General features: G+C 45.7%; 1 protein-coding gene and 1 pseudogene across 4 annotated transcripts in view; one reads left to right on the top strand and one right to left on the bottom strand.

Annotated features, from left to right (window-relative positions):
• Positions 1-461: 461 nt before the first annotated feature.
• On the top strand, positions 462-1,405 carry LOC112251586 (annotated as a pseudogene).
• Positions 1,406-3,951: 2,546 nt separating this feature from the next.
• The window catches only part of LOC112251086 (dynamin-2), a 34,477-nt gene continuing 10,468 nt past the window's right edge, over positions 3,952-27,960 (bottom strand). Inside the window, exons 3-23 of one of the 4 annotated variants that reach the window (XM_042322215.1) lie at positions 23,415-23,488; positions 22,821-22,970; positions 22,627-22,706; positions 22,410-22,533; positions 22,143-22,241; positions 21,558-21,718; positions 21,319-21,461; positions 21,113-21,248; positions 20,954-21,021; positions 20,724-20,841; positions 20,544-20,630; positions 20,293-20,363; positions 20,119-20,170; positions 19,876-19,902; positions 18,548-18,661; positions 10,860-10,969; positions 8,566-8,677; positions 6,369-6,533; positions 5,885-6,123; positions 5,614-5,808; positions 3,952-4,659 (exon numbers count right to left, since the gene is read on the bottom strand). In XM_042322215.1, the coding sequence (XP_042178149.1) occupies positions 4,620-4,659; positions 5,614-5,808; positions 5,885-6,123; positions 6,369-6,533; positions 8,566-8,677; positions 10,860-10,969; positions 18,548-18,661; positions 19,876-19,902; positions 20,119-20,170; positions 20,293-20,363; positions 20,544-20,630; positions 20,724-20,841; positions 20,954-21,021; positions 21,113-21,248; positions 21,319-21,461; positions 21,558-21,718; positions 22,143-22,241; positions 22,410-22,533; positions 22,627-22,706; positions 22,821-22,970; positions 23,415-23,488 (2,365 nt within the window). In that variant the 3' untranslated portion in view covers positions 3,952-4,619. Of the gene's footprint in view, positions 4,660-5,613; positions 5,809-5,884; positions 6,124-6,368; positions 6,534-8,565; positions 8,678-10,035; positions 10,357-10,859; positions 10,970-18,547; positions 18,662-19,875; positions 19,903-20,118; positions 20,171-20,292; positions 20,364-20,543; positions 20,631-20,702; positions 20,842-20,953; positions 21,022-21,112; positions 21,249-21,318; positions 21,462-21,557; positions 21,719-22,142; positions 22,242-22,409; positions 22,534-22,626; positions 22,707-22,820; positions 22,971-23,414; positions 23,489-27,960 lie in introns of those variants that run through there. The other 3 variants (XM_042322214.1, XM_042322216.1, XM_042322217.1) reach the window with 3 other exon arrangements.

Below are 27,960 nucleotides of genomic sequence, written 5' to 3'. Positions count from 1 at the left end.
ACTGAAATAATGTGTAGTTATAACAGAAATGTAACATGGTCTCTGGGATCTTTTCAGGATAGTTCTGTTGTTGAATGATTACTGAGGAATAATAGAGCTAACAACCATAATCAGCTTTCAAGGCAAACCTGGCAGTGCTTGTCATACATTTTAATGCGATAATGTTGTGCTCTGAAACTATAGTACCAATTTGACTACCCATGTCTCTGTATGATGTGTGTGAGAAGGATGTGGTGCTGGTTGGGGCAGTATAGGGAATATACTAGTTGTGATCTATGGGATTCATCTTTTGCCTATGGTTATTTTTGATATTTATTATTTGAATTTTTTTTGTACCTTTTTTATTTAACTAGGCAAGTCAGTGAAGAATAAATTCTTATTTTCAATGACGGCCGAGGTTAACTGCCTTGTTCAGGGGCAGAACGACAGACACATAACACAAGGTTATGTGTTTGTCCAGTATGGGGCAGACAGTGGGTCGGGGGTGGCCCCAGACAGTGTCCTGGAGGAAGGTGCTATGTGATCGCCAGTCTTTCCCTGATAACTACGTGGACCGCCGCTTCATGGAGGAGCTCAGGAGGAACGAGGGTCTCCACCTATATCGCTGCTGGGCTGTGGTGCAGGAGGCAGGACTGGTGGCACAACATCTCCTTTGTGGCTCTGTTCCTCACTTGCTGGTTGTACATGGAGCAGGTACTGTACACACCTTACAGCTCTAATGACAACCTATTCTCCACATAGCGCACTAACGTGACCAGAACAATATAGTGTAAGTCACATATCTAGGGTTGTAGTCAAACGTTGTGCACTAGAATAGGAAATCTGTTGTGATTTACTTTTAGACTCCTCTACCACATTAGGACATGTCTCAAGTCTAAACCCTATCTTTTTGCTCTCCACCCTGCTGTGGAGCGGCCTGCTCTGTGCCCTGCTTGGCTACTGACTCTACCAAGCACTGGCTCCACGGGAGAATTCAGACAGCCACCAGTGTACACGTTGGTCTGACGTGAAGAGTGCCTCCATCTTCACCTTCGGGTTCTCTCCTGTCCTCAGGTCGTTAAGAGTCCGTCAATACAGACACGGTTACGCCATGACAGCCTTGATGCTGGTGGCCTTCCCCTATACCCAGACCACTCCCCCTCTCTCAATGCTGCCCTGTTCACCTCAATCTGCCTGGCCTCTCCCTTCCCCACCTCGTGGGGCCTGGACTCCTCTCCTTCATACCTTCAGCATGCTCTGCTGGGTCCAGTTTATCAAACTGCAGAGTGACAAGGATAACATACAGGGACCCTGGGATGAGGCCGAGATACAAGAGGACCTGACACACTTTCTATCTACACTGATGGGGAAAGACCAGGGGGAGAGGACTGGTGGGGCAAGCCACACACACACCCTAATCCACTGAGGAGGGTTAACCAATGTTGTCATCCTCAAATACCAGACTGGTAGCATGATTGGCATCCTGAAAACACTTCAGAGAGAAATGTTGCTCCTATTTTAGCAAGGACAAGGAGGGTTTCTCATCTAGAACTAATAATGTTCTTTGCTCAGATTCCAGCACTAGGAAAGGACATTGTTGTTAATTTATTCATTGTACAAAAATGAAAAAAATGTCTAAACATGTGTGTCTAGTAACCAAGGGCTCTGAAGCATGATCGATTGCAAACATGTTGAATTAAGTAGGAAATATTCAACCTGTAATTAACATTTTTGTAGTACTGTCAGTTTTTTTAAAATGCAGCTTTGTTATAAAAGTTGTTTTTATTATACATCATATAGGTTAGTGACAATTAATTCTTTAGAATAGGGCAAACTTTCAAAGGTTTCATGAACTCATAAAAACGTGAGTATGTGTGATGAATTTATTCAGTGGATAGTGTTACTGTTGACTGTGGTTAGACTAGATTGGAAAGGAGAGACCTGATACTAGAAAGGAGAGTCCTGATACTGCCTGTAGACAAGAGCCGTTTCCCAACTTCGGTCCTTGAATAAACCCCAACAGCACATATGTTATAGCCCTGGACAAAAACACCTGATTCAACTAGTCAATGGCTTGCTGATTAGTTGACAAGTAGAATCAGGTGTGCTTGTCTGGTGCCACAACCAAAACGATGTACTGTTAGTGTATTCGTCGGGTACACTAAACTACGTGTATGGAGTACCGTACTAAATCCACTTGATGTCAGCCGTAGGCCTACCTTCACATCGCCTTTCCCGGGCCTGACGCGGTTGGTTCTCGGTTTTGTCCCGGGCTGTGGTCGTTCCTGTGGCTCCATGGTGAGTTGTTTGATCCTCGACTGAGTTCAGCCGTGGATAGTGTCTCTCACCCCCCCACGAGACCACTGAAACAAGGCCAGAATGGTTTTGTCTGGTTTTCACACGAATGTCGTAACAATAGAAGTTAATGATGCTATATTCGCGCACCGACAACATCGAATTCAACACGACCACCAGGCACATAACACTGGGTCGAAAAAAATACTATAAAATTATCTTCAACCTAGACATACGGCAATGTAATAACGTGTAGAAAACACTATTTGCCTAATTAAAGGGTGACATATCATTTCTGTATGGCTTATTATACTAATAGAAGCGTGGCTGGGAGTCTGTCCCTCTCTTTGACGCGCTGATTGGAATTATCCAATCTGTTAATATTTATAGATCTATCAAATAATACAAATCTTCAAGTAAAATGTCCACAACATTGTAGGAAATTAAAACCCTGTTTATTTAAAACCATAGAAACAGTGGTGTATTGTTTTTGTGTATTTACACAAAGCTCACACATGGTAACACACATTCCAGCATTTGTAGACCATATGTACAAAAGGGGAGGGGAAGGGAGTGAAGGTGAGAGGGGAGGGGAAGGGAGTGAAGGTGAGAGGGGAGGGAAGGGAGGGGAGTGAAGGTGAGAGGGGAGGGGAAGGGAGTGAAGGTGAGAGGGGAAGGACAGAAGGAAGGAGAAAGAGGGGAGGGACGGAAGGAAGGAAAAGGGGGAGGGACGGAAGGAAGGAAGGAGAAAGAGGGAGGGACTGAAGGAAGGAAGGAGAAAGGGGGGAAGGAAGGAAGGAAAAGAGGGGAGGGACGGAAGGAAGGAAAAGAGGGGAGGGAAGGAGGAAGAAGGAAGGAAGGAAGGAAGGAAAAAGGGGAGGGAAGGAAGGAAGGAAAAAGGAAGGAAGGAAGGAAGGAAGGAAGGAAAAAGAGGGGAGGAAGGAAGGAAGGAGGGGAGGGAAGGAAGGAAGGAAAAAGAGGGGAGGGAAGGAAGGAAGGAAAAAGGGGGAGGGAAGGAAGGAAGGAAAAGGGGGAGTTAGGAAGGAAGGAAAAAAAAGGAGGAGGGAAAGGAAGGAGAAAGAGGGGAGGGGAGGGAAAGGAGAGGGGGAGGGACGGAAGGAAGGATGAGGAGGGACGGAAGGAAGGAGGGGAGGGACGGAAGGAGAAAGAGGGGAAGGAAGGAAGGAAAAGAGGGGAGGGAAGGAAGGAAGGAAGGAGGGAAAGGAAGGAGGGGGGGAGGGACGCAGGAGGAAGGAGAAAGAGGGGAGGGACGGAAGGAAGGAAGGAGAAAGAGGGGAGGGACGGAAGGAAGGAGAAAGAGGGGAGGGACGGAAGGAAGGAAGGAAAAAGGGGAGGGAAGGAAGGAAGGAAAAAGAGGGGAAAGGAAGGAAGGAAAAAGAGGGAGTTACGGAAGGAAGGAAAAAAAGGAGGGGAGGGACGGAAGGAAGGAGAAAGAGGGGAGGGAGGGACGGAAGGAGAGAGGGGAGGGACGGAAGGAAGGATGAGGGGAGGGACGGAAGGAAGGAGGGGAGGGACGGAAGGAGAAAGAGGGGAGGGACGGAAGGAAGGAGAAAGAGGGGAGGAAGGAAGGAAGGAGAGAGGAGGGAGGAAGGAAGGAGAGAGGGAGGGACGCAAGGAAGGAGAAAGAGGGAGGGACGGAAGGAAGGAAGGAGAAAGAGGGGAGGGACGGAAGGAAGGAGAAAGAGGGGAGGGACGGAAGGAAGGAAGGAGAAAGAGGGGAGGGACAGAAGGGAGGGATGGAGGGAAGGAGAGAGAGCCAGCACACTGTATTACAGATTAGACAGCTCATTGACAAGAGTCTCCAGCAAAATGGTAGATTGTGGGAGTGACTACAGAGGATTCCCCAGGGAGGGAGGTGGAAGGAAAGGGAGAAGGGAGAAGGAAGGAAGGAAGGAAGGAAGGAAGGAAGGAAGGAAGGAAGGAAGGAAGGAAGGAAGGAAGGAAGGGAAGGAGAGCCAGCACACTGTATTACAGATTAGACAGCTCATTGACAAGTTCTGGATAAGAGTCTCCAGCAAAATGGTAGATTGATATGAGTTTAGAATGGGTAGAAATGATCAATATGGCAATGGATTCAACTTGCCCTCTAATAGACTAGTAGAAATAGTCACCACATTGATTACACCTATCCAATCATTTCAGATCTGTCCGGGAGGTAGGGGATAGGAGAAGTGCCTCAGGGTTGTGGGATATGGGTACATTTGGGATTTGGCAAAGAAGTTAAAAAAAGGCATTACAAAAAAAATAGTAATATAATCCATCTGATTGACAGACTGTATGATGTAGTTGTCCTATAAGAGGCATTGTTGTGTTGTGGGGAGGGGTCAGTGCAATGGTTTCGTGGGGACAGCTGGGGGGTGCCTCCTGTAAAGGGACAGAGAAGAGAGACCATTACTGGACTGGCCTGTGCCCCAACAACCAAATGTTCAGCGTGACTGCCGCTTTTGGACGTTAACAAGGCGACACTCCATCTTAACTCCTCCTCCACATTTACTGGATTGGTTGAACAGTACAGAAGAGAACCTCCCAACATTTTTTTTTATTACATTTTTTTCCATCAAGACCCGTATGTAGGGGGATCTTGTTTCAGGCATTTCTACGCCTACTACAGGACACACACGACAGTACATACATCATACACATGTAGTACGTATTTAAAGTATTAGAGTACTCTACAATTCATACAAAGTTTTTATTTTAGTATTAAAACAAAATAATACACTATAGATCTCCTAAAGCAAACAGAGTGCCCTCAGGAGGAAAGTCCTGTTGAGAAATCAGTGAGCATTCCTGCAAGTGCTGACCAGGAAAGATCCCTGTGGAGACAAAGGAATCTTTTGGTGTGTGTGTGTGTACTGGTAGAGTGTTCCTGTGATGTGAAATAGGAGAAAAGGGCTTGTAATTTTCCTGGGATAGAGGTAGAGAAAAAGAGAGGGAGAGTTATAGAGTGAGTTAGGGAGGGGCTTGAGAGGGATGATGGGTGAGGCCCAAAATAACTGTGGAGAGGAAATGAGGCAGAAAGAAAAAGAGCCGGGCCAAAAGCAGGGGAGGAATGAGTGCAGGGAAAGAAGTGGAGGAGAGGGGAGAGAGATATTGCATGCGGAAAAATGGAAAGCAGTAAAACAAATCCATGCCAAGAGAAGTAAAGTTGTGAGAGAGAACGAATGTATACTGGGGTTGATGGGAAAGAGATGAGAAACACATTTTCCAGCTGACCCCCATCCAGTTCAAATAACCTCTGCAGCCCAATGTTTGGCTCTGCACGCGCAGAGGATTCCAACAAATAGCTAATGAATAAAATATCATCACCATGGTTACCTGGGTACATTAGGGGGGGGTCTGATGAGTCCGGTGGGTGGAGACTGGGTGGTATCAGCGTGATTGCTGATTGGTCCATGGGGTGCGGCGCGGGAGGGGACTGGTGGGGCCATGGGGGCGGGGCCTCTGGTGGAGGGCAAGGCTCTAGGAGCAGCGGCTATATGCTTAGAAGCTATAGCTGTAGGACTGGGAGACCTGGAGGAGAATGGGGTTAGAGTTATGGTGTGTGCGTGCATGCATTCATATGTACACGCGTGCGTGTGTGTGTTACCTGCAGCTGGTCCCAGGGGCTCCATGCAGCCAGGAGGAGTCGACAGGAGGAGGTAGAGGAGTAGAGGAGGTGGAGGTAGAGATGTCTCCTATGATGGCCAGAGCCTCTTTCAGGGCAGAGTGAGTCCTCAGCACCTCCTCCCTCCTCTGCTCCTGTTCTGGAGACTCATCCATCAACACACACTTCTCTGCTAGAGAGTAGAGCTGCACCAGGAGATCACTACCAATATACAACTTCACCTGGGGAGGAGAGAGGGAAAAGGAGGAGAGAGAGATGGAGGCACCACACAGAGCCATGGTTGTCTAAACATGTTTGTATATCTGTATCACAACCGTTGTGTCATATGTTGTACATCAGTTGTACAACCTGAGAGTGTACTAGTCTTATAGATCAGATTGCTAGGATAACAATGTGGTTCTGTCCAGGTGTTATGAGATGTGATAAAGATGGTCTGGAACGCCCCCAGAAAGACAGACAGTCTTACGTTATTGATCATGAGGTGCATGATAGTCTTGGGCATGAGGTCTCTGATGGCTTTGTAAACGATGTTCATGTAGGAGTCCACCAGGTTCCGTATGGTCTCTACCTGACGCTCCAACTGAGGGTCCATAGAGAAACTATCACTAGAACCACTACACTCCCCATCCACCTGGTAAGAGGGAGAGGGAGGAGGGAGAGAGGGGGATGGCGAGAGGGAGGGAAAAGAGTGGGGGAGAGAGGTGGCTGTTAGTGGTGTAATTTGTCATGGCTGCTGTAAGGTACAGTATATTGCATTGGCAACATGGAAAGTTCCTTAACCTAATAAAGCTTTTTTGAATTGAATTGATGGACAAAAATGAGTGGGAGAAGAGAAAAGACAGGGGAGATGATGGAAAGGAGACAAGGGGAGGGGGTTAGAGAAGGGGAAAGGAGACAAGGGGAGGGGTTAGAGAAGAGAGAAGGGGAAAGGAGACAAGGGGAGGGGGTTAGAGAAGAGACAAGGGGAAAGGAGACAAGGGGAGGGGGTTAGAGAAGAGAGAAGGGGAAAGGAGACAAGGGGAGGGGGTTAGAGAAGAGAGAAGGGGAAAGGAGACAAGGGGAGGGGGTTAGAGAAGAGAGAAGGGGAAAGGGGAAAGGAGACAAGGGGAGGGGGTTAGAGAAGAGAGAAGGGGCAAGGAGACAAGGGGAGGGGGTTAGAGAAGGGAGAAGAAAGGAGACAAGGGGAGGGGGTTAGAGAAGAGAGAAGGGGCAAGGAGACAAGGGGAGGGGGTTAGAGAAGAGACAAGGGGAAAGGAGACAAGGGGAGGGGTTAGAGAAGAGACAAGGGGAAAGGAGACAAGGGGAGGGGGTTAGAGAAGAGAGAAGGGAAAGGGGAAAGGAGACAAGGGGAGGGGGTTAGAGAAGAGAGAAGGGGCAAGGAGACAAGGGGAGGGGGTTAGAGAAGGGGAAAGGAGACAAGGGGAGGGGGTTAGAGTGGGGAAAGGAGACAAGGGGAGGGGGTTAGAGAAGAGAAAGGGGAAAGGAGACAAGGGGAGGGGGTTAGAGAAGAGGGAAGGGGAAAGGAGACAAGGGGAGGGGTTAGAGAAGAGAGAAGGGGTAAGGAGACAAGGGGGGCGTTAGAGAAGAGAGAAGGGGTAATGAGACAAGGGGAGGGCGTTAGAGAAGAGAGAGGGGGCAATGAGACAAGGGGAGGGGGTTAGAGAAGAGAGAAGGGGCAAGGAGACAAGGGGAGGGGGTTAGAGAAGAGAGAAGGGGCAAGGAGACAAGGGGAGGGGGTTAGAGAAGAGAGAAGGGGCAAGGAGACAAGGGGAGGGGGTTAGAGAAGAGAGAAGGGGCAGAGAAAGGGAGGGGGGTTAGAGAAGAGAGAAGGAGACAAAGGGAGGGGTTAGAGAAGAGGGCAAGGAACAAAGGGAGGGGGTTAGAGAAGGGGCAAGGCGACAAGGGGGGGGGTTAGAGAAGGGGCAAGGAGACAAGGGGAGGGGTTAGAGAAGGGGCAAGGAGACAAGGGGAGGGGGTTAGAGAAGGGGAAAGGAGACAAGGGGAGTGGGTTAGAGAAGGGGAAAGGAGACAAGGGGAGGGGGTTAGAGAAGGGGAAAGGAGAGAAGGGGAAAGGAGACAAGGGGAGGGGGTTAGAGAAGGGAAAGGAGACAAGGGGAGGGGGTTAGAGAAGAGGGAAGGGGAAAGGAGACAAGGGGAGGGGTTAGAGAAGAGGGGCAGAGGGGAGGGGTTAGAGAAGAGAAAAAAGGGGAAAGGAGACAATGGGAAGGGGTTAGAGAAGAAGAAAGGAGACAATGGGAAGGGGTTAGAGAAGAGAAGGGAAAGGAGGGGAGGGGGTTAGAGAAGAGGGAAGGGGAAAGGAGACAAGGGAAGGGGAGTAGTGCTGATTAGAAACAGATCTGCCATTTCTCTGAGTCTACACACACACACACACACACACACACACACACACACACACACAATGACATCACAGCCCAGGAATGCTGCTATGAGCAGCCAACAACAGGAGGGGAGAGCTTGTAGAGGGAACGAGATAGGAGAGAGGAGGGGCAGGGTAGCCAGGCAGAGGACATTTAGGGCAGGTGTAGGATATTGTCAGGGTGAAAAGTTAGGGGTCAGGGTAACAATATTCAGTTACTTTATAGATTATGGTTAGAGGTTAAGGGTCAGATTTAGAGGTCAGGAGATATGACTAGGGTACTCACAGTGACTTTCTCAGGATAGACTCCGGCCCTCAGCAGAGAAGCCTTCCAGCTGTCTTGCTCCTCCTGAGAGCTACACGCCAGCTCCAGGAACCTGTAGTCCTTATACACATTCCTACAATAACATTACAAACGGTCAGCTACGTCATCAAACTACATTTCCCAGCCAGCAGCTTAAAAACACCTATACCCCGCTCCAGGTTCCTATAGTTCTTATATACAGTACCAGTCAAAGTTTGGACACACCTACTCATTCAAGAGCTTTTCTTTAGTTTTACTATTTTCTACACTGTAGAATAATAGTGAAGACATCAAAAACTATGAAATAACATATGGAATCATGTAGTAACCAAAAAAGTGTTAAACAATTCTAAATATATTTTATATTTGAGATTATTCAAAGTAGCCACCCTTTGCATTGATGACAGCTTTGCACACTAGTCACCTGGAATGCATTTCAATTAACAGGTGTGCCTTGTTAAGTTAATTTGTGGAATTTCTTTCCTTCTTAATGCTTTTGAACCAATCAGTTGTGTTGTGACAAGGTAGGGGGGTATACAGAAGATAGCCCTATTTGGTAAAAGACCAAGTCTAAAGTATGGTAAGAACTGACTGAATAAGCAACGAGAAACAACAGTCCATCATTACTTTGCGACATGCGGAAAATTTCACGAACTTTGAAAGTTTCTTCAAGTACAGTCATAAAAACCATCAAGCGCTATGACGAAACTGGCTTTCATGAGGACCACCGCAGGAAAGGAAGACCCAGAGTTACCTCTGCTGCAGAGGATAAGGTCATTACAGTTACCAGCCTCAGAAATTGCAGCCAAAATAAATGCTTCACAGAGTTCAAGTAACAGACACATCAACGTCAGCTGTTGAGGAGAGACTGCGTGCATCAGGCCTTCATGGTTGAATTGCTGCAAAGAAACCACTACTAAAGAACACCAATAAGAAGAAGAGACTTGCTATAGAGAAAAATAAAGAAAAACCCTTGAATGAGTAGGTGTGTCCAATCTTTTGACTGGTACTCTACGTTCTAACAATTATAATAGATACAGTCATATAGTCACCTTCCTTTCCAGGTTTGAGGTTGCATTCCATATGCATACACTTGACTACAACATAGGTCTCACACAGGGCATGCTATGAGTGCTGGAACACACCTATTCACACACAATGAGTCTTTCGCTCTTTCATCTACCCCGTTCTACTTCTCCCCTCCCCCCCCCCAGTCAGGGAGATGCCGCTGCGTCTGACAGTGGCAGGAATCTGGAGCTGTCTAAAGCCCATCTGTTAAAACACACACACATCTGTTAAATATTCTATTGTTCACTCTGTTGTTCCTTTCCTTTTGTTTCTCCCTCTCTCATGTTTTCTAAGCTGCTGATGTTGGTGGTGTGTGTGTGTGTATTTGTCTGTCTCCAAACGAAGTCTGAGTGTTATGGAGAGCAGCCTCACCACATACAGTATCCCATGACATCTCAAGTGTCTGTATGCCAGGCTGGTTGATCCCTTGATGGTAGACCAGATGCTGCTGGAGATGTTGCTAGTCAGATGGCCAGAAGGGGGCTCTCTCACTTCCACTCACTAACTCACTCAATGCGTTACAATGGCTGGATTGTAACCAGTTCCAAATCCCACTTTTTCCTCTCCTTTTTCCTCGCTCAGTTCCGCTGTGTCCAGGGAGTTTTTCTCCTCTTCTCTCCTCTTGAGGAATTTTAGCATCTTTCTCCCTTTACCCTTCCACACTCTCTCTCCCCCTGCCTTCAGATCAGGGACTTTCCTGAGGTTCTGATAAATGTCAGACAGACATACAGAGCACCGGCATCAGCACTCTGGACACAAAAGCATGCACACACACACACACACACAGACAGAGAAGGGGGAACAGGGGGCGCAGTAGGACACGCTTTGACACATTCCTGGCTGATCGCTCCCTCTCCTCCACTCTCACCCCACCCAGCGCTCTTTCTCTTTTCTTTCCCTCCTTGTGGCGATCTGAGAAATAGTTCCCTAACAAGAACAGCCTCGTCTCTGGTCCAGAACTCTGACATTGAATAGCTGCTTAATGAGCCTGCCCTTGGTATACTATGGTCCACACACCCTACCCAGCCAGGTCCAACCCAGCTCAGCCCTAGCCTGCTCAGTCCAGTAACCCACTGCTTCTCTCTGTCATTGAGGAAGTCACAAAGTTAGGGTGTCAAAGTCCTGAACCTCACCCTCCATCTCTTTCAGATATGTCTGTCATAACCTTGTCTCATAAAACACCACTTTAACCACACACACACACACACCTCTGTTCGGTGTTGAAGATGGCGTAGGCATGTTTACTGGACATGAAGCTCTTCTCCACGTCTCTCAGCTTCAGGTTGTCCAATGGTAACATGTACTTCTTCTCTTTCTCCTGGGCAGGGATAGAAGGAGAGAGACAGGGGGAGGGATGGAGGGGGAGAGACGAGGGAGGGATGGAGGCAGGGAGACGGAGGGATGGAGGGAGAGAGACGGAGGGATGGAGAGAGAGACGGGGGGATGGAGGGAGAGAGAGAGATGTGATGGAGAGAGGATAGAAGAAGGGTTCATTCATTGATAGGTCTACTGTTCTGGTCAAAGCAGAAACAGCATGCAGAGAAAATATGCTCTATTATAAACTGGATGGTTCGAGCCCCATTGGCTGACAGCTGTGGTATATCAATCTATTTTTACTGCTGTAATTACATTGGTAACCGGTTTATAATATCAATAAGGCACCTCAGGGGTTTGTAGTATATGGCCAATATACCACGGCTGAGGGCTGTGTCCAGGCAAGTGGTGGAAAAAGTACTCAATTGTCATACTTGAGTAAAAGTAAAGATACCTTCATAGAAAATGACTCAAGTAAAACTGAATGTCACCCAGTAAAATATTTGGTTTTAAATATACTATAAGTATTTGGTTTTATGTATCAAGGTAAATGGAATTGCTAAAATATACTTAAGTATCAAAAGTAAAATAAATAATTTCAAATTCCTTATACTAAGCAAACCAGATGGCACAATTTTCTTGTTATTTTTTTACTGACGGATAGCCAGGGGCACACTCCAACTCAGATAACATTTTCAAACGAAGCATTTGTGTTTCGTGAATCCGCCAGATCAGAGGCAGTAGGGATGACGAGGGATGTTCTCTTGATAAGTGTGTGAATTGGACCACTTTCCTGTCAAAATGTAACGAGTACTTTCGGGTGTCAGAGAAAATGTATGAAGTAAAAGTGACATTATTTTCTTTAGGAATGTAGGGAAGTAAAAGATACATTATTTTCTTTAGGAATGTAGTGAAGTAAAAGTTACATTATTTTATTTAGGAATGTAGTGAAGTAAAAGTTACATTATTTTATTTAGGAATGTAGTGAAGTAAAAGTTACATTATTTTCTTTAGGAATGTAGTGAAGTAAAAGTTACATATTATTTAGGAATGTAGTGAAGTAAAAGTTACATTATTTTCTTTAGGAATGTAGTGAAGTAAAAATGACATTATTTTCTTTAGGAATTTAGTGAAGTAAAAATGACATTATTTTCTTTAGGAATGTAGTGAAGTAAAAGTTGGCAAAAACATAAATAGTAAAGTAAAGAGACCCTCAAACTACTTTAGTACTTTAAAGTACTTTTACACCACTGGTCCAGGCACTCTGCTTTGTGCTTAAGAAAAGCCCTTAGCCGTGGTATATTGACCATATACCCGTATTGCTTAAGTATAGCATGGAGGGAGGTGTCTTATTGGTTTGTTAACATTCTTCTCTGTGGTGGAAACAGCAGAGAAACAGAGCTAGCTAGGATGCATAAAGGGACTGGACTACTCTACATTACATAGTGGAAAATAATGGAGTGAGTGAGAAAAAAGAGAGAATAAAACAGGGAAGGAAAAGTGAGTGAGAGATGAGGAGGAAAGAGAACAAGATAGGGAGGGAAAGAAGCCATCCTACATGTGAAAGTCATTGCTCAAAGTGAAGCTCTAAAACACATTTCTCCATCCCCCTCTTCTCCACCCTTCTCCCCTCGCTCTTCTCCACATTTCTCTCGCCACCCTGCTCCCTTCTCTCTTCTCATCCACCCTTCTCCTCCCCTCTCGCTTATCCTCTCCTCCACTCTACTCCCCCTTCCAGAGGGGCTATTCTCAGGAAACCGCTATAGTAAAAAGTGGAGAGGGAGGATGGTTGGAGAGAAGGGGGAAGATGGAGAAAGAGAGAGGAAAGGGAGAGATGGAGAAAGGGATGAAGATATGGCCTAAAAAGGAGCGCCCCATTGGCCAGGAAAGGTAAAGATGGAAAAAAAAGAGACTGAAAGGTGTAGGTCTGTCTCACACACGCCAGTGTGTGTGTGTTGGTCTCTCCTGAACCCTGCAACTCTTCCTTCATTCCGCTCTATTTTTTACAGAGGGGCCCACTTCCTGTTAGAAAGGCAGAAAAAAATATATAGAGAGAGAGAGGCTGGCGCTCCGACAGACGACAGACATCTGGTACCGCTTGAGAAAGAGAGAGAGAGAAACTGCAGACCACTCCAAAGTTGATTCCCAAGGGTCCCAACAACCCATATATGGCGCCTCAGTCCCTCCCTTCTTCCATCCCTTTCCCCCCTTTTTTCGTTATGCCTTCACTAAGTGCACTGGCAGATCCCCAGTGGTGAGAGTGAATGTGCCACGTCGAGGCTGGATACTCGTTCGCTCGGACGCAGTCCCTCACATCCCCGGCACACACTGGACCGGGCCGGGACGCGACCAGAACAGGACCCAGACCAATAGAAGAGGACAGCCAGTGTGTGTGCGACCCCTCACCCTTCACTCAGGACGAGAAAGGAGAGGAGACATTGAGAATCCTTTAACCAGTTTGTCAATGAAACATTTGGATGGGTGAAAAACAAGATAAAAGAAAGGAATGAGAGAAGATAAAACAGAGAGAGAGGAGACATGAAGAATCTTTCTACTCCTCCAACACTTCAGAGATGAAAAGCAAAGAGAAAGGAACGGAGAGAAAGAAATAGAAGGAGAGAAGAGGGAGAGGAGAGAGTGAGTCCTGTTCCGTCATCCCAGTGTTCAGACTACCTGTTCAGGGTCTTACTGGTGTACAGTAGTCTGCACATTGGTTAGACTGGGCAAGGAATGGCTTCCACCACTCTCTCTCAAAACACACACACACAAGCATATACATACACACACATACATGCGCATTCACACTGGGACTAGATGTATGAGTTGGTCTTTGCTGGTTTGCCTTTTGCTGTCTGCTGCTACAGTACGTTGTTGTTCTGTTTGTGTTTCGAAAGCCTAGAGGCCTGTTATATTTGTAAGTAAGCGGTCAGTATGATAGTGTGTGTGTGTGTGTGTGTGTGTGTGTGTGTGTGTGTGTGTGTGTGTGTGTGTGTGTGTGTGTGTGTGTGTGTGTGTGTGTGTGTGTGTGTGTGTGTGTGTGTGTGTGTGTGTGTCAGGCTGCTCATGGTGGATCATATATCAAAGATGCTCTATCTGAAACTGGGTCTCTCTGCAGACTGACTGTGTGATATAGCAAGCAGACCGGACACAGACAGACACCCTGCTGTGCTGTGGTAAAAGGCTGCAGGTGAGTCTGTAGATTATAATGGTTGGATGCTGTATGGGAATGTGTATGTACAGTGTAATGTGAGTGTATGGGAATGTGCATGTACAGTGTAATGTGAGTGTATGGGAATGTGTATGTACAGTGTAATGTGAGTGTATGGGAATGTGTATGTACAGTGTAATGTGAGTGTATGGGAATGTGTATGTACAGTGTAATGTGAGTGTATGGGAATGTGTATGTACAGTGTAATGTGAGTGTATGGGAATGTGTATGTACAGTGTAATGTGGGTGTATGGGAATGTGTATGTACAGTGTAATGTGAGTGTATGGGAATGTGTATGTACAGTGTAATGTGAGTGTATGGGAATGTGTATGTACAGTGTAATGTGAGTGTATGGGAATGTGTATGTACAGTGTAACGTGAGTGTATGGGAATGTGTATGTACAGTGTAATGTGAGTGTATGGGAATGTGTATGTACAGTGTAATGTGAGTGTATGGGAATGTGTATGTACAGTGTAATGTGAGTGTATGGGAATGTGTATGTACAGTGTAATGTGAGTGTATGGGAATGTGTATGTACAGTGTAATGTGAGTGTATGGGAATGTGTATGTACAGTGTAATGTGAGTGTATGGGTGCTGTATGGGAATGTGTATAAGGTGAGTATGGGCGCAGGTCGTCTGTTTTTCCTCAGGCTGCCCGTCAGGCAGGGAGAGAGGGAAGGAGGAATGTCTGTCTGTTTAATGTTATATAGAGATTATACACTGTTTAGTGTGTGGAGATTAGTGTGTAAACATTGTTTAGATTAAACATATGGATGGGTATCTATACTTGAGAGAGTGTGAGCAGCAAATATGGGAGGGAGTTTGTGTTTGTGCGTGACTGGGTACAGCATGTGTGTTTATGTAAGGAAAATAAGTAACGGTGACCACACTGTCGTGAGACATGATTGAATGAGCTGAAGAAAAAGTAAGAGATCATAAGGGAGAGTGAGAGAGAAAGGGTGTCTGAAGTCTGGTGGTCTGGCTAGGTGATCTGGATGTGTGGAAGAGTTGTGAGTGGGAGTCTGAGGGGGAGAAGGGGGACATGGAAGGGGGGTTGAAGTGAAGAAGCGGCCATGTGGGATTTCTCTAGCTAGATGTTGGAAGCTAAGCGGCTGTTTGGACTAAACCTTGAGTTCTCCAGCCAGGAATGTGTACAGGCCCAAAGAGACTGCCAATCAGAGAGAGGGAGGGAGAGAGGGAAAGGGAAAAGGAGAGAGACCCAGCAAGAGGGGGAATAGGAGGGAGAGAGCAGGAAAGAGAAGGACAGATGGAGGGAATCAGAGAAGAAGGGCCAGAGAAAGAAAGAAAAAGAGAGGAAAAAGGGAGAGATAGGAATGGGGAAAGAAAAAGATAACATTTTGGGGAGGTGGAGAAAGTGGGTTCAAATAGAGGAGACTACGAGAGAGAAGCTTGGCCTGGGCCTGACTCGGGGAGTGTGTCTGAGGCCTACAGTGGTGTTGGGGCAGCATGCTGATGTAGCTGTGATAGTAAGGATCATTTATTACAGTGGACATCCCCCTCATTGAGACAAACACACATACTGTCGGCGCATGGAGAGAGTACAGGGCTCCAACAGTAGTCAACCCTGTTGCCTTTTAGATAAGAGTTCTGATTACTATTTTACCATAGATGATTACCTCTTTCCCAGCATACCTGTAACTACACTGAAGTACAGTCTGTGTAGTAAAGTCTAATATTGTCATGTGTAATATTGTGAAATAGAAGGCAGAGCAAAGGGGCACTAGAACCTCCTGTACCAGCCAGGCTAGTAGTAGTTCTCCTATCAGTAGTGTTGTCAGAGACACTGCTGTTAGAAGAGACTGTGTTATTTAGATCATTGTTGCCATTATACCCCTGTGAAAGGAACGTGATGAGTGACAAAAACATGAATGATTAAGGAGATGTGTGTGTTGGTTTGGCTTGGGGCAGCTCCAGCTGTGTCAGAGTGAACTGCTCCAAATGCCTCAACTCCCAGAGGAGGAAGAGGGGGAGCAGGGGAAGAGTGGGGCTTAGTTGAAGTAGTATTGGTCCTGCTCTGTACTTACATGTGTTCATTTGAGTTGCCTAAGTTACAGGCCAGCCCATCACAAAACACACTGACACACATACACCAACAAACACAGTCTGTGGACCTCATGAGCGAGCAGTGCTGTGCTAGGCTGAGAGAGTGTGTTGTGGTGTGTCTGCCTGTCTACACTTGCTGTGCAGACCTTCCTATCCTGTACAGCAGGCACAGACAGGCAGACAGATGGCAGCCCCGCTGACCCACGGACAAACCACATCGCACCTACAGCTTGACGGACAGCTCCCAGAGCCAATCCCAGCCAGTATACCCCAGACTTCCTGCTTGATGGTGATAACTCAAACCTTAGCTGCCCATGTCTTTCCTACATTCCCTGTATGACACTCTCCCTTCCCCTACTGCAGAAGACAGTAGTATTTGGAGTTATTTTGTAGCTAACAGAAATGTATGTGTAATAAATGTGTGTGTGTTGGTCTGGGGTGCTCAGGTGTGTATTTTGTCCAGCCTCTACTATAGGGCTGGGAATCGCCAGGAACCTCATAAGATATTATTACAATAGTGCCGATACGGTATTGCGATTCTCACGGTTCTGTATGTATTGCGATTCGATACTGTGATTTTATTATGATTCGATGTTCCAAACATATTGCTCACAGTACCTTCAGAAAGTATTCATACCCATTGACTTATTTCACATTGTTGTGTTCCAGCCGGAATTCAAACTTGATTAAATATGTTTGTTTTTTCTCACCCATCTACACACAATACCCCACAATGACAAAGTGAAAACATGTTTTTTGAATTTTTGCCAAATTAAATACAGAAATATCTCATTTATATAAGTATTCAACCCCCTGAATCAATACATGTTAGAATCGTCTTTGGCAGCGATTGCAGCTGTGAGTCTTTCTGGGTAAGTCTCTATGAACTTTTCACACCTGGATTGTACAATATTTGCACATTATTATAAAATAATTCTTCAAGCTATGTCAAGTTGGTTGTTGATTGTTGCTAGACAGCCATTTAAGTCTTGCCATAGATTTTCAAGACAATTTAAGTCAAAACTGTAACAAGGACACTCAGCAACATTCAATGTTGTCTTATTGAACGACTCCAGCGTATATTTGGCCTTGTGCTTCAGGTTATTGTACTTCTGAAAAGGCCCTTGCCGATGACAAGCATACCCATAACATGATTCAGCCACCCATGCTTGAAAATATAAAGAGTAGTACTCAGTGATGTGTTGTATTGGATTTGCCCCCAACATAACACTTTGTATTCAGGACATATAGGTCATATCTTTGCCACATTTTTTTGCATTTTTACTTTAGTGCCTAATTGCAAACAGGATGCATGTTTTGGAATATTTTTTATTCTATTCAGGCTTCCTTTTTTCACTGTCATTTAGGTTAGTATTGTGGAATAACTACAATGTTGTTGATCAACCCTTAGCTTTTTCCTATCACTGCCATTAAACTCCAACTCCTCATGGTTTCCTTCCTCTCCGGCAACAGAGTTAGGAAGGATGCTTGTATCTTCGTAGTGACTGGGTGTACTGATACACCATCCAAAGTGTAATTAATAACTTCACCATGCTCAAAGGGTTATTCAATGTCTGTTTTTTTTCTTTACCCATCTACCAATAGGTTTCCTTCTTTGTGAGACATTGGAAAACCTCCCTGGACTTGTGGTTGAATTTGTGTTTGAAATTCACTGATTGTATGTGTGGGGTACAGAGATCAGGTAAATCATGTTAAACACTATTATTGCACACAGAGTGAGTCCATGCAACTTATTATGTTACTTGTTAAGCAAATTCTTACTCCTGAACTTATTTAGGCTTGAAATAACAAGACATTTCAGCTTTTTATTTTATCTAAAACATAATTCCACTTTGACATTATGGGGTATTGTGTGTTTATCAGTGACCCAAAATCTAAATGTTATCCATTTTAAAGTCAGGTTTGACACAACAAAGTGTAAAAAGTCAAGGGGTGTGAATACTTTCTGAAGGCACTGTATGTCTACTGCAGAGGGACAAGAGAGCCATGAGAACTAGTTTTGATCAGTCATAGAAATTAGTGTTGAAAAATAAATTGGCTCCCTATTTAAAAAGAATATGGAAAACCACCTATGAAGGAAAAGTACTGGAGTTTTTTGGTACAAGTACAGCCAACTAGTGCAAAAATAATATTGCGATATTGTCAAAACGATATCATCAAAAATAATATCCCGATATGTAACTGTGTCGACCCCCCCATCACTACTCTACTAGTAAGCATCAATAGTAAAGCTTTAGCAGCTTCAGTCGTCTCATCATCAGACCAGATCAGTGACTTTGTGCTCACCTCTTCATCCTTGAACCAGGACAGGCTCTCAGCGGTCAGGACGAACCAGTACTCCTTCGCACCGCCCTTGATGATACTGATGTTGTTGACAGTCAGCCAGCCCTTACGGATGACCTGTGAAGAGATCTGAGGTCAGGGGTGATGTCAGGGGAGGGACTGAGAAGAGGTGAAATTGGGAGGGATTAAAAGGATAGTTCACTCAGATTACAAAGTTACCTCATCTCATGGGTACAAAAGACAGTAGGCTATGAAGCCCTTACAGTATGTCAGCTAGCTAAGATCTGGATTGTACTATATGTCTACTTAGCTGCAGCCCAGCATTAGAATTGTTCAGGTAAAACAATGTGTGTGATGAGTCCTGTTAGCAGGTTGTAAATAGAAGAGTCAATATGTGGTCTGGGTGAACTATCCCTCTGAGCTGGGAGGTTTAGAGAGAGAGAGGCAGGTGCTGTGGAGCTTAGCTTGAGAACGAGCGAGATGGTGTGATGTATCTTACATATGGGTCACAGTGTGGGAGAGAGCAGATATACTGCATGCTACATGCATACACAGAGATCCATATACATGCACATAGATTGAGAGAGATGTGTAATGCGTGCACAGAGGATCAGCTGTTGAGACAGAGGATCAGTTAGAAAATTGAAATGTCCCCTCACCCAGTCATTACATCACTAGTGGTCATTTCTGCCAAGTCCTTTACCACATTTCTCTGACCAATACAAAGCTACACAAAGAGTATGAGGTTAACAAACATTAGAAATGATAAAGACATTGACGGTACGCTATGGTAAAATAATACCAAGAAATAGTCCCAGAGAAAAAAAACTGTTGAAGAACTGTGGGAGAGAGAAACTGTGAGCTCAGTGATGAGACTGAGTGAGAGAGCAGTGAAGAGGACAGGAAGGAAGAAAAAGAGCTGACGGCTAAAAGCCGACCGATTTGGACAGAGAATGAAAGAGAGGAGGAAGTGAGAGAAAGGAGGATGAGGCAGTGACACACATACACAAAAACTGATGTAGCTGTCCCTAGTGTTTGTGTTTAGTGAGTGACCAGACAGCTGCGCTTGGATCTGAGAAACCCGAGCCAAGTTTACAACTCAGCGCCATTTTGTGCTGCTCACACACACAGAGAGAGAGGGGAGCAGGCAGAGGGAGTAGGGCCAGAGTGCAGTCTGTGGAAAGACGGTGGTAAAGAGAGCAGTGGAGCTGTGGGTTAGAGAGGTTGGTGAACAGGAGACAACCAGTGAGAGGTACAAACAGTGTCTCAGTAGGAGGCAGCCATGAGTCAGCAGTGAGGGTTTAGCCTTACAGAGACTGGACTACTCATACTATTAGACTGGAGACTGGTTGCACACCCTGTAACAGGAGAAAGGAGAGAACAGGGAGGTTAGAATGGAGCAGACACTGTGTGCCCAGGCAGGTTCACCTGCTCTTCCTACATACAGTAAACCTCCACATCAGCTGACATTCCAGATGTACATTTGTTAACTTCTCATAACACACGTATTAGCATCAGAGAATAAAACCTAAGACATTACCTGAGATACAGTAACTAAGCTATGTGAAACTCACCTGGTTTCCTGCAATGCTCTTCTTATTAGTCTGAGCTCTCCTCTGCTGCGCACTGGGACACACACACACACACACACAGTCACTCTCCCATCAGACAATTTTTCCTCATTTAATCATCATCATGTCCAACCCACATATGATGATGACCAGAAAACATAGACAGGGAGAACTCACTTAGCGAAGCCAATGAAGTCCTCGTGGTTAGTGTTGATGTAGGCCACCTGTACATCAATTAGCAGCAGGACCTGTACAGAGAACACACACACACACCGTCTCTATATTTTATGGTTTGTGTGTGTGTGTGTGTTTTGTGTGTTTGTGTGTGTGTGTGTGTGTGTGTGTGTGTGTGTGTGTGTGTGTGTGTGTGTGTGTGTGTGTGTGTGTGTGTGTGTGTGTGTGTGTGTGAGAGAGAGAGAGCGAGAGACCTGGTCTTTAGCTTGACTCTCTCTGTCCCGGATGTTTGTGGTAACGATTCTCTCCGTCTCCTCTCGCAGTCTTGGATAGGAGCCCAACTAGAGACAAGAAATAACAAGAGATATGATGGTGTTACTGTCACACACACACACACACACAGCAGTAGTTACCTTGGTGGTGCATTGGCGTACAGTGTTGATCAGCTCCTGGATGACCATGTCCACACATTTAATACAGGGACCCTTCAGCTTGATTATCTGTCTCCTCACTATGGCCTCAAACGCCTGGTCTGGAGTAAACAAACCTGTCCTAGATACAGAGAGCCAGACAGACAAAGAGACAGAAATAGGAGTGGTGAAATAGGAGTGGTGACAGAGACCATTGAGCCCAACAAAGCATGTATCCCCTCTGACACACACACCTGATGCCGTGGATGTTCTTGATGGCATAGCTGATCTCCCGCCGCAGTTCCCTCTCATCAAATTCCATCTGAAGATACAAACACGCACACACCCAAGGTAAGACGTGATACACACTGAGCGAAAGCTGGTGAGACACACACACACACCCCAAGGCTGACCTTGACCAGTTCGAAGGGGAAGCGTTCGTGGAATATGCGGTTGATCTTGGCTCCTCCTGACAGTTCTATAGTGTCCACCTGGTCTCCTGAGCCCTCAATACGCTTCTCAAAGTCGGCTGCAAACTGCTGCATCAGCCTGCACACACGTCAATAGAGCATTAGTGTATTATGTTAGTTGTGTGTGTGGTGTGTGTGTGTGTACTAACAGTAGTAGGGCCTTTGTCTTGCGTGCTGGGTCGTCAGCTCTGTAGTGTTTGTACTCCTCAGCCTCTTTATCCAGCGCTAGGAGCTGGCTCTGGAGACAACTGCGGAACACTGGCAGACAGTCTCGGATGTGATTGGTCAGTTGCTGTAGAGAGAGTTAGAGACACACACACAAACAATAAAGAAAAGCTGATTTGAACAGTTATCTGGTCAAAACGTATCAGTGTATGTTCTTGTGTACCTGGTTCAGGACTCTCTGTAGGTAGGGGGTACCCATGCTGTCAGCCATGTGTCTGTATGCAGGGTGAGACAGGAAGAACTTCCTCTCTGCAGCCAGAGCTGCCTTAATGTCCTTTCTCCCATCAATGTCCTTCTGACTACGATTCACCACCCCGATATAACCTGGAGAGGAGAGAGTAAGCTGTATCCATGCATTACACATCACTACATCTGGATGCAGGATTCAGAAGGTCATCTGAGTTCAGCAGGCCAGCAGAGGTTCAAGGCAGTTCAACTCTAAACTCTCTACTGTAACAGCAGTACTAACAGTAGGCTCCATGTATAATGTATTACCTGAAGGATCAAGCATGACCTTGCACCTGGCACAGATTTACCCAGCCAGCCAGCCTAGACCCTGACCCCCCCTCCCCACACACACACACACTCCCAGGTCAGGCTGGCACTGATTGTAATACTGTAACTCAACCCGTGAGCTCAGCATGGCAGGAGGACATCAAGCCTCCATTTCAACACTTACCTCAGCCTGGTCATGGGTGATGTTATTGGAACATTATGGGGAACAATATGGTAATAAAAGCCCATGTACCTCTGCGTAGTGGCAGTAACCTGTTCTCCAGTATGTGCCGGGCATCCGTTCCCTCGTCCATCAGATCCAACTTAGTGATCACCCCTATGGTCCGCAGGCCTGGTGGAAAACAATGAAAAAGAAAGTCAAACAGTACCCATGTTATATTCACTTCCAATGTACTGAATATTTTCACCATTGAAAAAAGAATGAAGAAAGAATGCTATATCTATGATTTGGACTATGTGAAAAGGTGCTGGGGGAGATGTTCTGTCCTTCTGGTCTCACCCTGAGGGTCCACATCCTTGGCCAGTTTGAGAGCGTCAGAGTTGGCCAGGTCCATGTTAGCTGGAGTCACAGCCAAGACCAGACAGTTGTCTTTACAGATAAACTGCATGATCATGTCCCTCACCTGGGGAACAAATACAATACAACTTTATTTCTGAAAGAAGAAGAAGGGTGGGAGAAATGGTCTTATTAGTTGAATTGTACTGATGTGTCTGACCTGGTACTCTATATCAGCCGGCTGGTCTCCTACAGGCACTTTGGTAATGCCAGGCAGATCCACCAGGGTCAGGTTCAACACTGAGGACAAACAGACACACATATTTATGCATTGAAGCATCCGGTTTAGGTTGAGATGCAGGGTGTGTTACCATGTGGGGAGTGTGTAAGAGTAGTACACTGTGGTGTGTGTACCGTGAGGGGAATAAACTCGTAGGTTGATGGGGACAGGAGAGACGCCCTTATTGGTTCCAGTGAGTCTCACTGTCTCTGCTTCGATCTCCTGGCGAACTTCCTGAAAGTCTGAAAACATCTTCCCCTTACAGTGGAGAAACTCTGCATACTCTACAGAGATAGAGGGGTGGGAGAGAGAGAGATGCAGGGGATCAATGCCCATTTCACACAGACATCAATCAAATATAAATATATTATACCAATCTTCGGACACATACGTCAGGCGTCAGATATCTAGTCTCGTTTGTATATATGACATCATTGCTGTATCTGCACTACACAGATAACAAACCCTGGAGCTTAGGGGAACAGAGCAGTACGATGTGCCTCCTAGTTGTGTACAATTAACAGCGTTCCATAATTGTCCCTGAAGACAGACAGACAGACAGACAGGGAGTCACATATACACAGAGTGACAGAAGTCTAATGTGATGTATCCTACATCACGTGTGTGTGTGTGTGTGTGTGTGTGTGTGTGTGTGTGTGTGTGTGTGTGTGTGTGTGTGTGTGTGTGTGTGTGTGTGTGTGTGTGTGTGTGTGTGTGTGTGTGTGTACCTGTGCTGGCAGAGATGAGCTGGAGGACCAAGGGTCTGCGGGTGACAATGCCAGAACCCCGGGGGAGGAAGTCCCTGAGAGGAGAGGAAGAGAAATGGGATAGAGGAATAGAAGAGTCAGGAGATGAAAGACTGACCCCCTCAGGCATCTCTCTCACTGCTAAACAACAGATACACAGTGTGTCTGTGTATTAGCTCTATAGAGGAAGCTCCACTCTGAGGCACAATGCCAGGGCAGTCAGAGGCTCAGAGCCAATGCACACTTGGCCAAGTCGAGCCAGCACATTTTATCAGAGTCTGAAATACTAGACTGGCTCTCTCAACCTCACCATCTTTACTACTACTGCTACAACACTTATTTGTGGAGGGCTTACATACCGGTCTAGGTTTTTCCAGTGCAGGCAGGGGCATGTTCATTTATGTGTGATGACTAGGACACAGCTAGTGGAGGTTTGTTTTACTTTTAAAAGACAAGAGAAAGATGATATCAAGCACACCATTGGAACCTGAAGCATCTCTAACGTATTACAATAGCTCTACATACAATAGCTCTACATCTCAATGTCAAAACAAGCCCCCACTCAGGCTACAGTATCAAGTACAAAGCAATAATGGGTGGAAAACACGATGACGTATTTATTGTCTTTCATTCCAACTTCAGAGTGCCACCTTTTTCCTGTTGTCCCATTTTGTATTTATTTTACAGCATCCTACCTCCATTTATAATTCAGCTGTGACAACACAACATCCCTGGAGAGAGGAAGGACTGACACTCAGGGCAGGAGATACAGCTGGATTCAGCCTTCAGACATGAAGTCAGTGAGTCAGAGACAGAAAACACTGATAAAGGGGACACATTCTGCCAAGGACACGCTTCAGTGCTGTTGTTAGCCTGTTACTGTGGGCGTGTGTCTGTGTGTCGTACGGCAGCAGAGAGAGTTCTCACCAGGTCAACAGCTCTCCTCCAGGGTCAGTTGAGAGGAAATGAAGTAGAGGCTGCGTCATTCCTGTCTGAAAGAGGTCCTGCTTATATGTCAGTCAGTAAGGAGACATCAAGCATCAGCACACAGAGAGAGGGAAGAAAGGTACACAATGCCCTCTTCAGTTCAGCTCTGTTAGCTCAATGACTGACTGCACATGCTCTAAGGCATACTCTGTTCCCTGACCTCTCTCTGATTCCAGTCCTTCAGCACAGACCCAGTCCTCAGCAGGGAGCCTGCTAGATAAGCCACCAAGTGCTGGTCACTGTCACACAGCCATCACTCTCACACAGCCATCACTCTCACACAGCCATATCAGGCATCAAGTAACCACTTCACTCTCAAATGCCAACATTGGCGGTTAATGCTGTTTAAATAAAAATATATATACACTACCGTTCAAAAGTTTGGGGTCACTTAGAAATGTCCTTGTTTTTGAAAGAAATGCATATTGTTTGTTCATTAAAATAACATCAAATTGATCAGAAATACAGTGTAGACATTGTTAATGTTGTAAATGACTATTGTAGCTGGAAACGGCTGACTTTTTATGGAATATCTACATAGGTGTACAGAGACCCATTATCAGCAACCATCACTCCTGTGTTCCAATGGCACATTGTGTTAGCTAATCCAAGTTTATCATTTTAAAAGGCTAATTGATCATTAGAAAACCCTTTTGCAATTATGTTAGCACAGCTGAAAACTGTTGTTTTGATTAAAGAAGCAATAAAAAAACTGGCCTTCTTTAGACTAGTTGCGTATCTGGAACAACAAAGCCTCCTTCACTCACGCCGCCAAACATACCCTCGTAAAACTGACTATCCTACCAATCCTCGACTTCGGCGATGTCATTTACAAAATAGCTTCCAATACTCTACTCAGCAAACTGGATGCAGTCTATCACAGTGCCATCCGTTTTGTCACCAAAGCCACTTATACCATCCACCACTGCGACCTGTATGCTCTAGTCAGCTGGCCCTCACTACATATTCGTCGCCAGGCCCCAGGTCATCTATAAGTCTATGCTAAATCCTCTGGGGATACTGCGTGTTGACGTCATTTCCGGTCACAACTTGCAGACTTGTTGCAGACTTGTTTTCGAGTTGCTGTGCATTTTGTTGCCAACCTATTTTGCTACCTGACAACTTTACGGTTTTTACTTTTTAATTACCGTTTATATATATATATTTTTCCTCAACTTTTTCACTCCGGACGCTCTATCTGGACACGATTCGTCAGGACCTCCAACAGCCGAAGCTAAGTAGTAACATTAACATGATGCCTTCTAATTGCAGTCGCTGTACTCGCCTTACGGCGAGGATAGCTGTGCTACATGCCCAGCTTCAGACGCAATCGTTAGGCAAGGGTAATTTCAGTGTAGGAAAGGATGAAACAGCGTCTCTGCCACCAGTAAGTACAGATAGTAGTATAAATCCCCTGGCACAGTCCCCGCAGCCGGACAACTTTCTCACGGTTTCTGGAAGGAAATGCTGTAGGAACGCTCAACCGGTGTCGCTCATTCAGCCGACAGAAACTTTCAACCGGTTTTCCCCATTAAGCAGCGAGTCGGAGTCTGAGGCCGAGTCTTCTCTGGTCTCTACTCCTCCCGTTACTACGGGGTCTGAGACGCCGAAGCTTCCCACCATTAGCTCTGACAAATTGAAAACTCTAGTCATTGGCGAATCCATTACCCGCAGTATTAGACTTAAAACGAATCATCCAGCGATCATACACTGTTTACCAGGGGGCAGGGCTACCGACGTTAAGGCTAATCTGAAGATGGTGCTGGCTAAAGCTAAAACTGGCGAGTGTAGAGAGTATAGAGATATTGTTATCCAAGTCGGCACCAACGATGTTAGGATGAAACAGTCAGAGATCACCAAGCGCAACATAGCTTCTGCGTGTAAATCAGCTAGAAAGATGTATCGGCATCGAGTAATTGTCTCTGGCCCCCTCCCAGTTAGGGGGAGTGATGAGCTCTACAGCAGAGTCTCACAACTCAATCGCTGGTTGAAAACTGTTTTCTGCCCCTCCCAAAAGATAGAATTTGTAGATAATTGGCCCTCTTTCTGGGACTCACCCACAAACAGGACCAAGCCTGAACTGCTGAGGAGTGATGGACTCCATCCTAGCGAGGGGTGCTCTCATCTTATCTACCAACATAGACAGGGCTCTAACTCCTCTAGCTCCACAATGAAATAGGGTGCAGGCCAGGCAGCAGGCTGTTAGCCAGCCTGCCAGCATAGTGGAGTCTGCCTCTAGCACAGTCAGTGTAGTCAGCTCAGCTATCAGCATTGAGACCGTGTCTGTGCCTCGACCTAGGTTGGGCAAAACTAAACATGGCGGTGTTCGCCTTAGCAATCTCACTAGGATAAAGACCACCTCCATTCCTGTCATTATTGAAAGAGATCATGATACCTCACATCTCAAAATAGGGCTACTTAATGTTAGATCCCTTACTTCAAAGGCAGTTATAGTCAATGAACTAATCACTGATCATAATCTTGATGTGATTGGCCTGACTGAAACATGGCTTAAGCCTGATGAATTTACTGTGTTAAATGAGGCCTCACCTCCTGGCTACACTAGTGACCATATCCCCCGTGCATCCCGCAAAGACGGAGGTGTTGCTAACATTTACGATAGCAAATTTCAATTTACCCCCCAAAAAATGACGTTTTCGTCTTTTGAGCTTCTAGTCATGAAATCTATGCAGCCTACTCAATCACTTTTTATAGCTACTGTTTACAGGCCTCCTGGGCCATATACAGCGTTCCTCACAGAGTTCCCTGAATTCCTATCGGACCTTGTAGTCATAGCAGATAATATTCTAATCTTTGGTGACTTTAATATTCACATGGAAAAGTCCACAGACCCACTCCAAAAGGCTTTCGGAGAAACTCATCGACTCAGTGGGTTTTGTCCAACATGTCTCTGGACCCACTCACTGTCACAGTCATACACTGGACCTAGTTTTGTCCCATGGAATAAATGTTGTGGATCTTAATGTTTTTCCTCATAATCCTGGACTATCGGACCACTATTTTATTACGTTTGCAATTGCAACAAATAATCTGCTCAGACCCCAACCAAGGAACATCAAAAGTCGTGCTATAAATTCACAGACAACACAAAGATTCCTTGATGTCCTTCCAGATTCCCTCTGTCTACCCAAGGATGCCAGAGGACAAAAATCAGTTAACCACCTAACTGAGGAACTCAATTTAACCTTGCGCAATACCCTAGGATGCAGTTGCACCCCTAAAAACTAAAAACATTTCTCATAAGAAACTAGCTCCCTGGTACACAGAAAATACCCGAGCTCTGAAGCAAGCTTCCAGAAAATTGGAACGGAAATGGCGCCACACCAAACTGGAAGTCTTCCGACTAGCTTGGAAAGACAGTACCGTGCAGTACCGTAGAGCCCTTACTGCTGCTCGATCATCCTATTTTTCTAACTTAATTGAGGAAAATAAGAACAATCCGAAATTCCTTTTTGATACTGTCGCAAAGCTAACTAAAAAGCAGCATTCCCCAAGAGAGGATGACTTTCACTTTAGCAGT

Source organism: Oncorhynchus tshawytscha, linkage group LG05 (genome assembly GCF_018296145.1).
Source record: "Oncorhynchus tshawytscha isolate Ot180627B linkage group LG05, Otsh_v2.0, whole genome shotgun sequence".
Lineage (NCBI taxonomy): Eukaryota > Metazoa > Chordata > Actinopteri > Salmoniformes > Salmonidae > Oncorhynchus > Oncorhynchus tshawytscha.
This window is presented reverse-complemented; position numbering and strand designations above follow the sequence as displayed.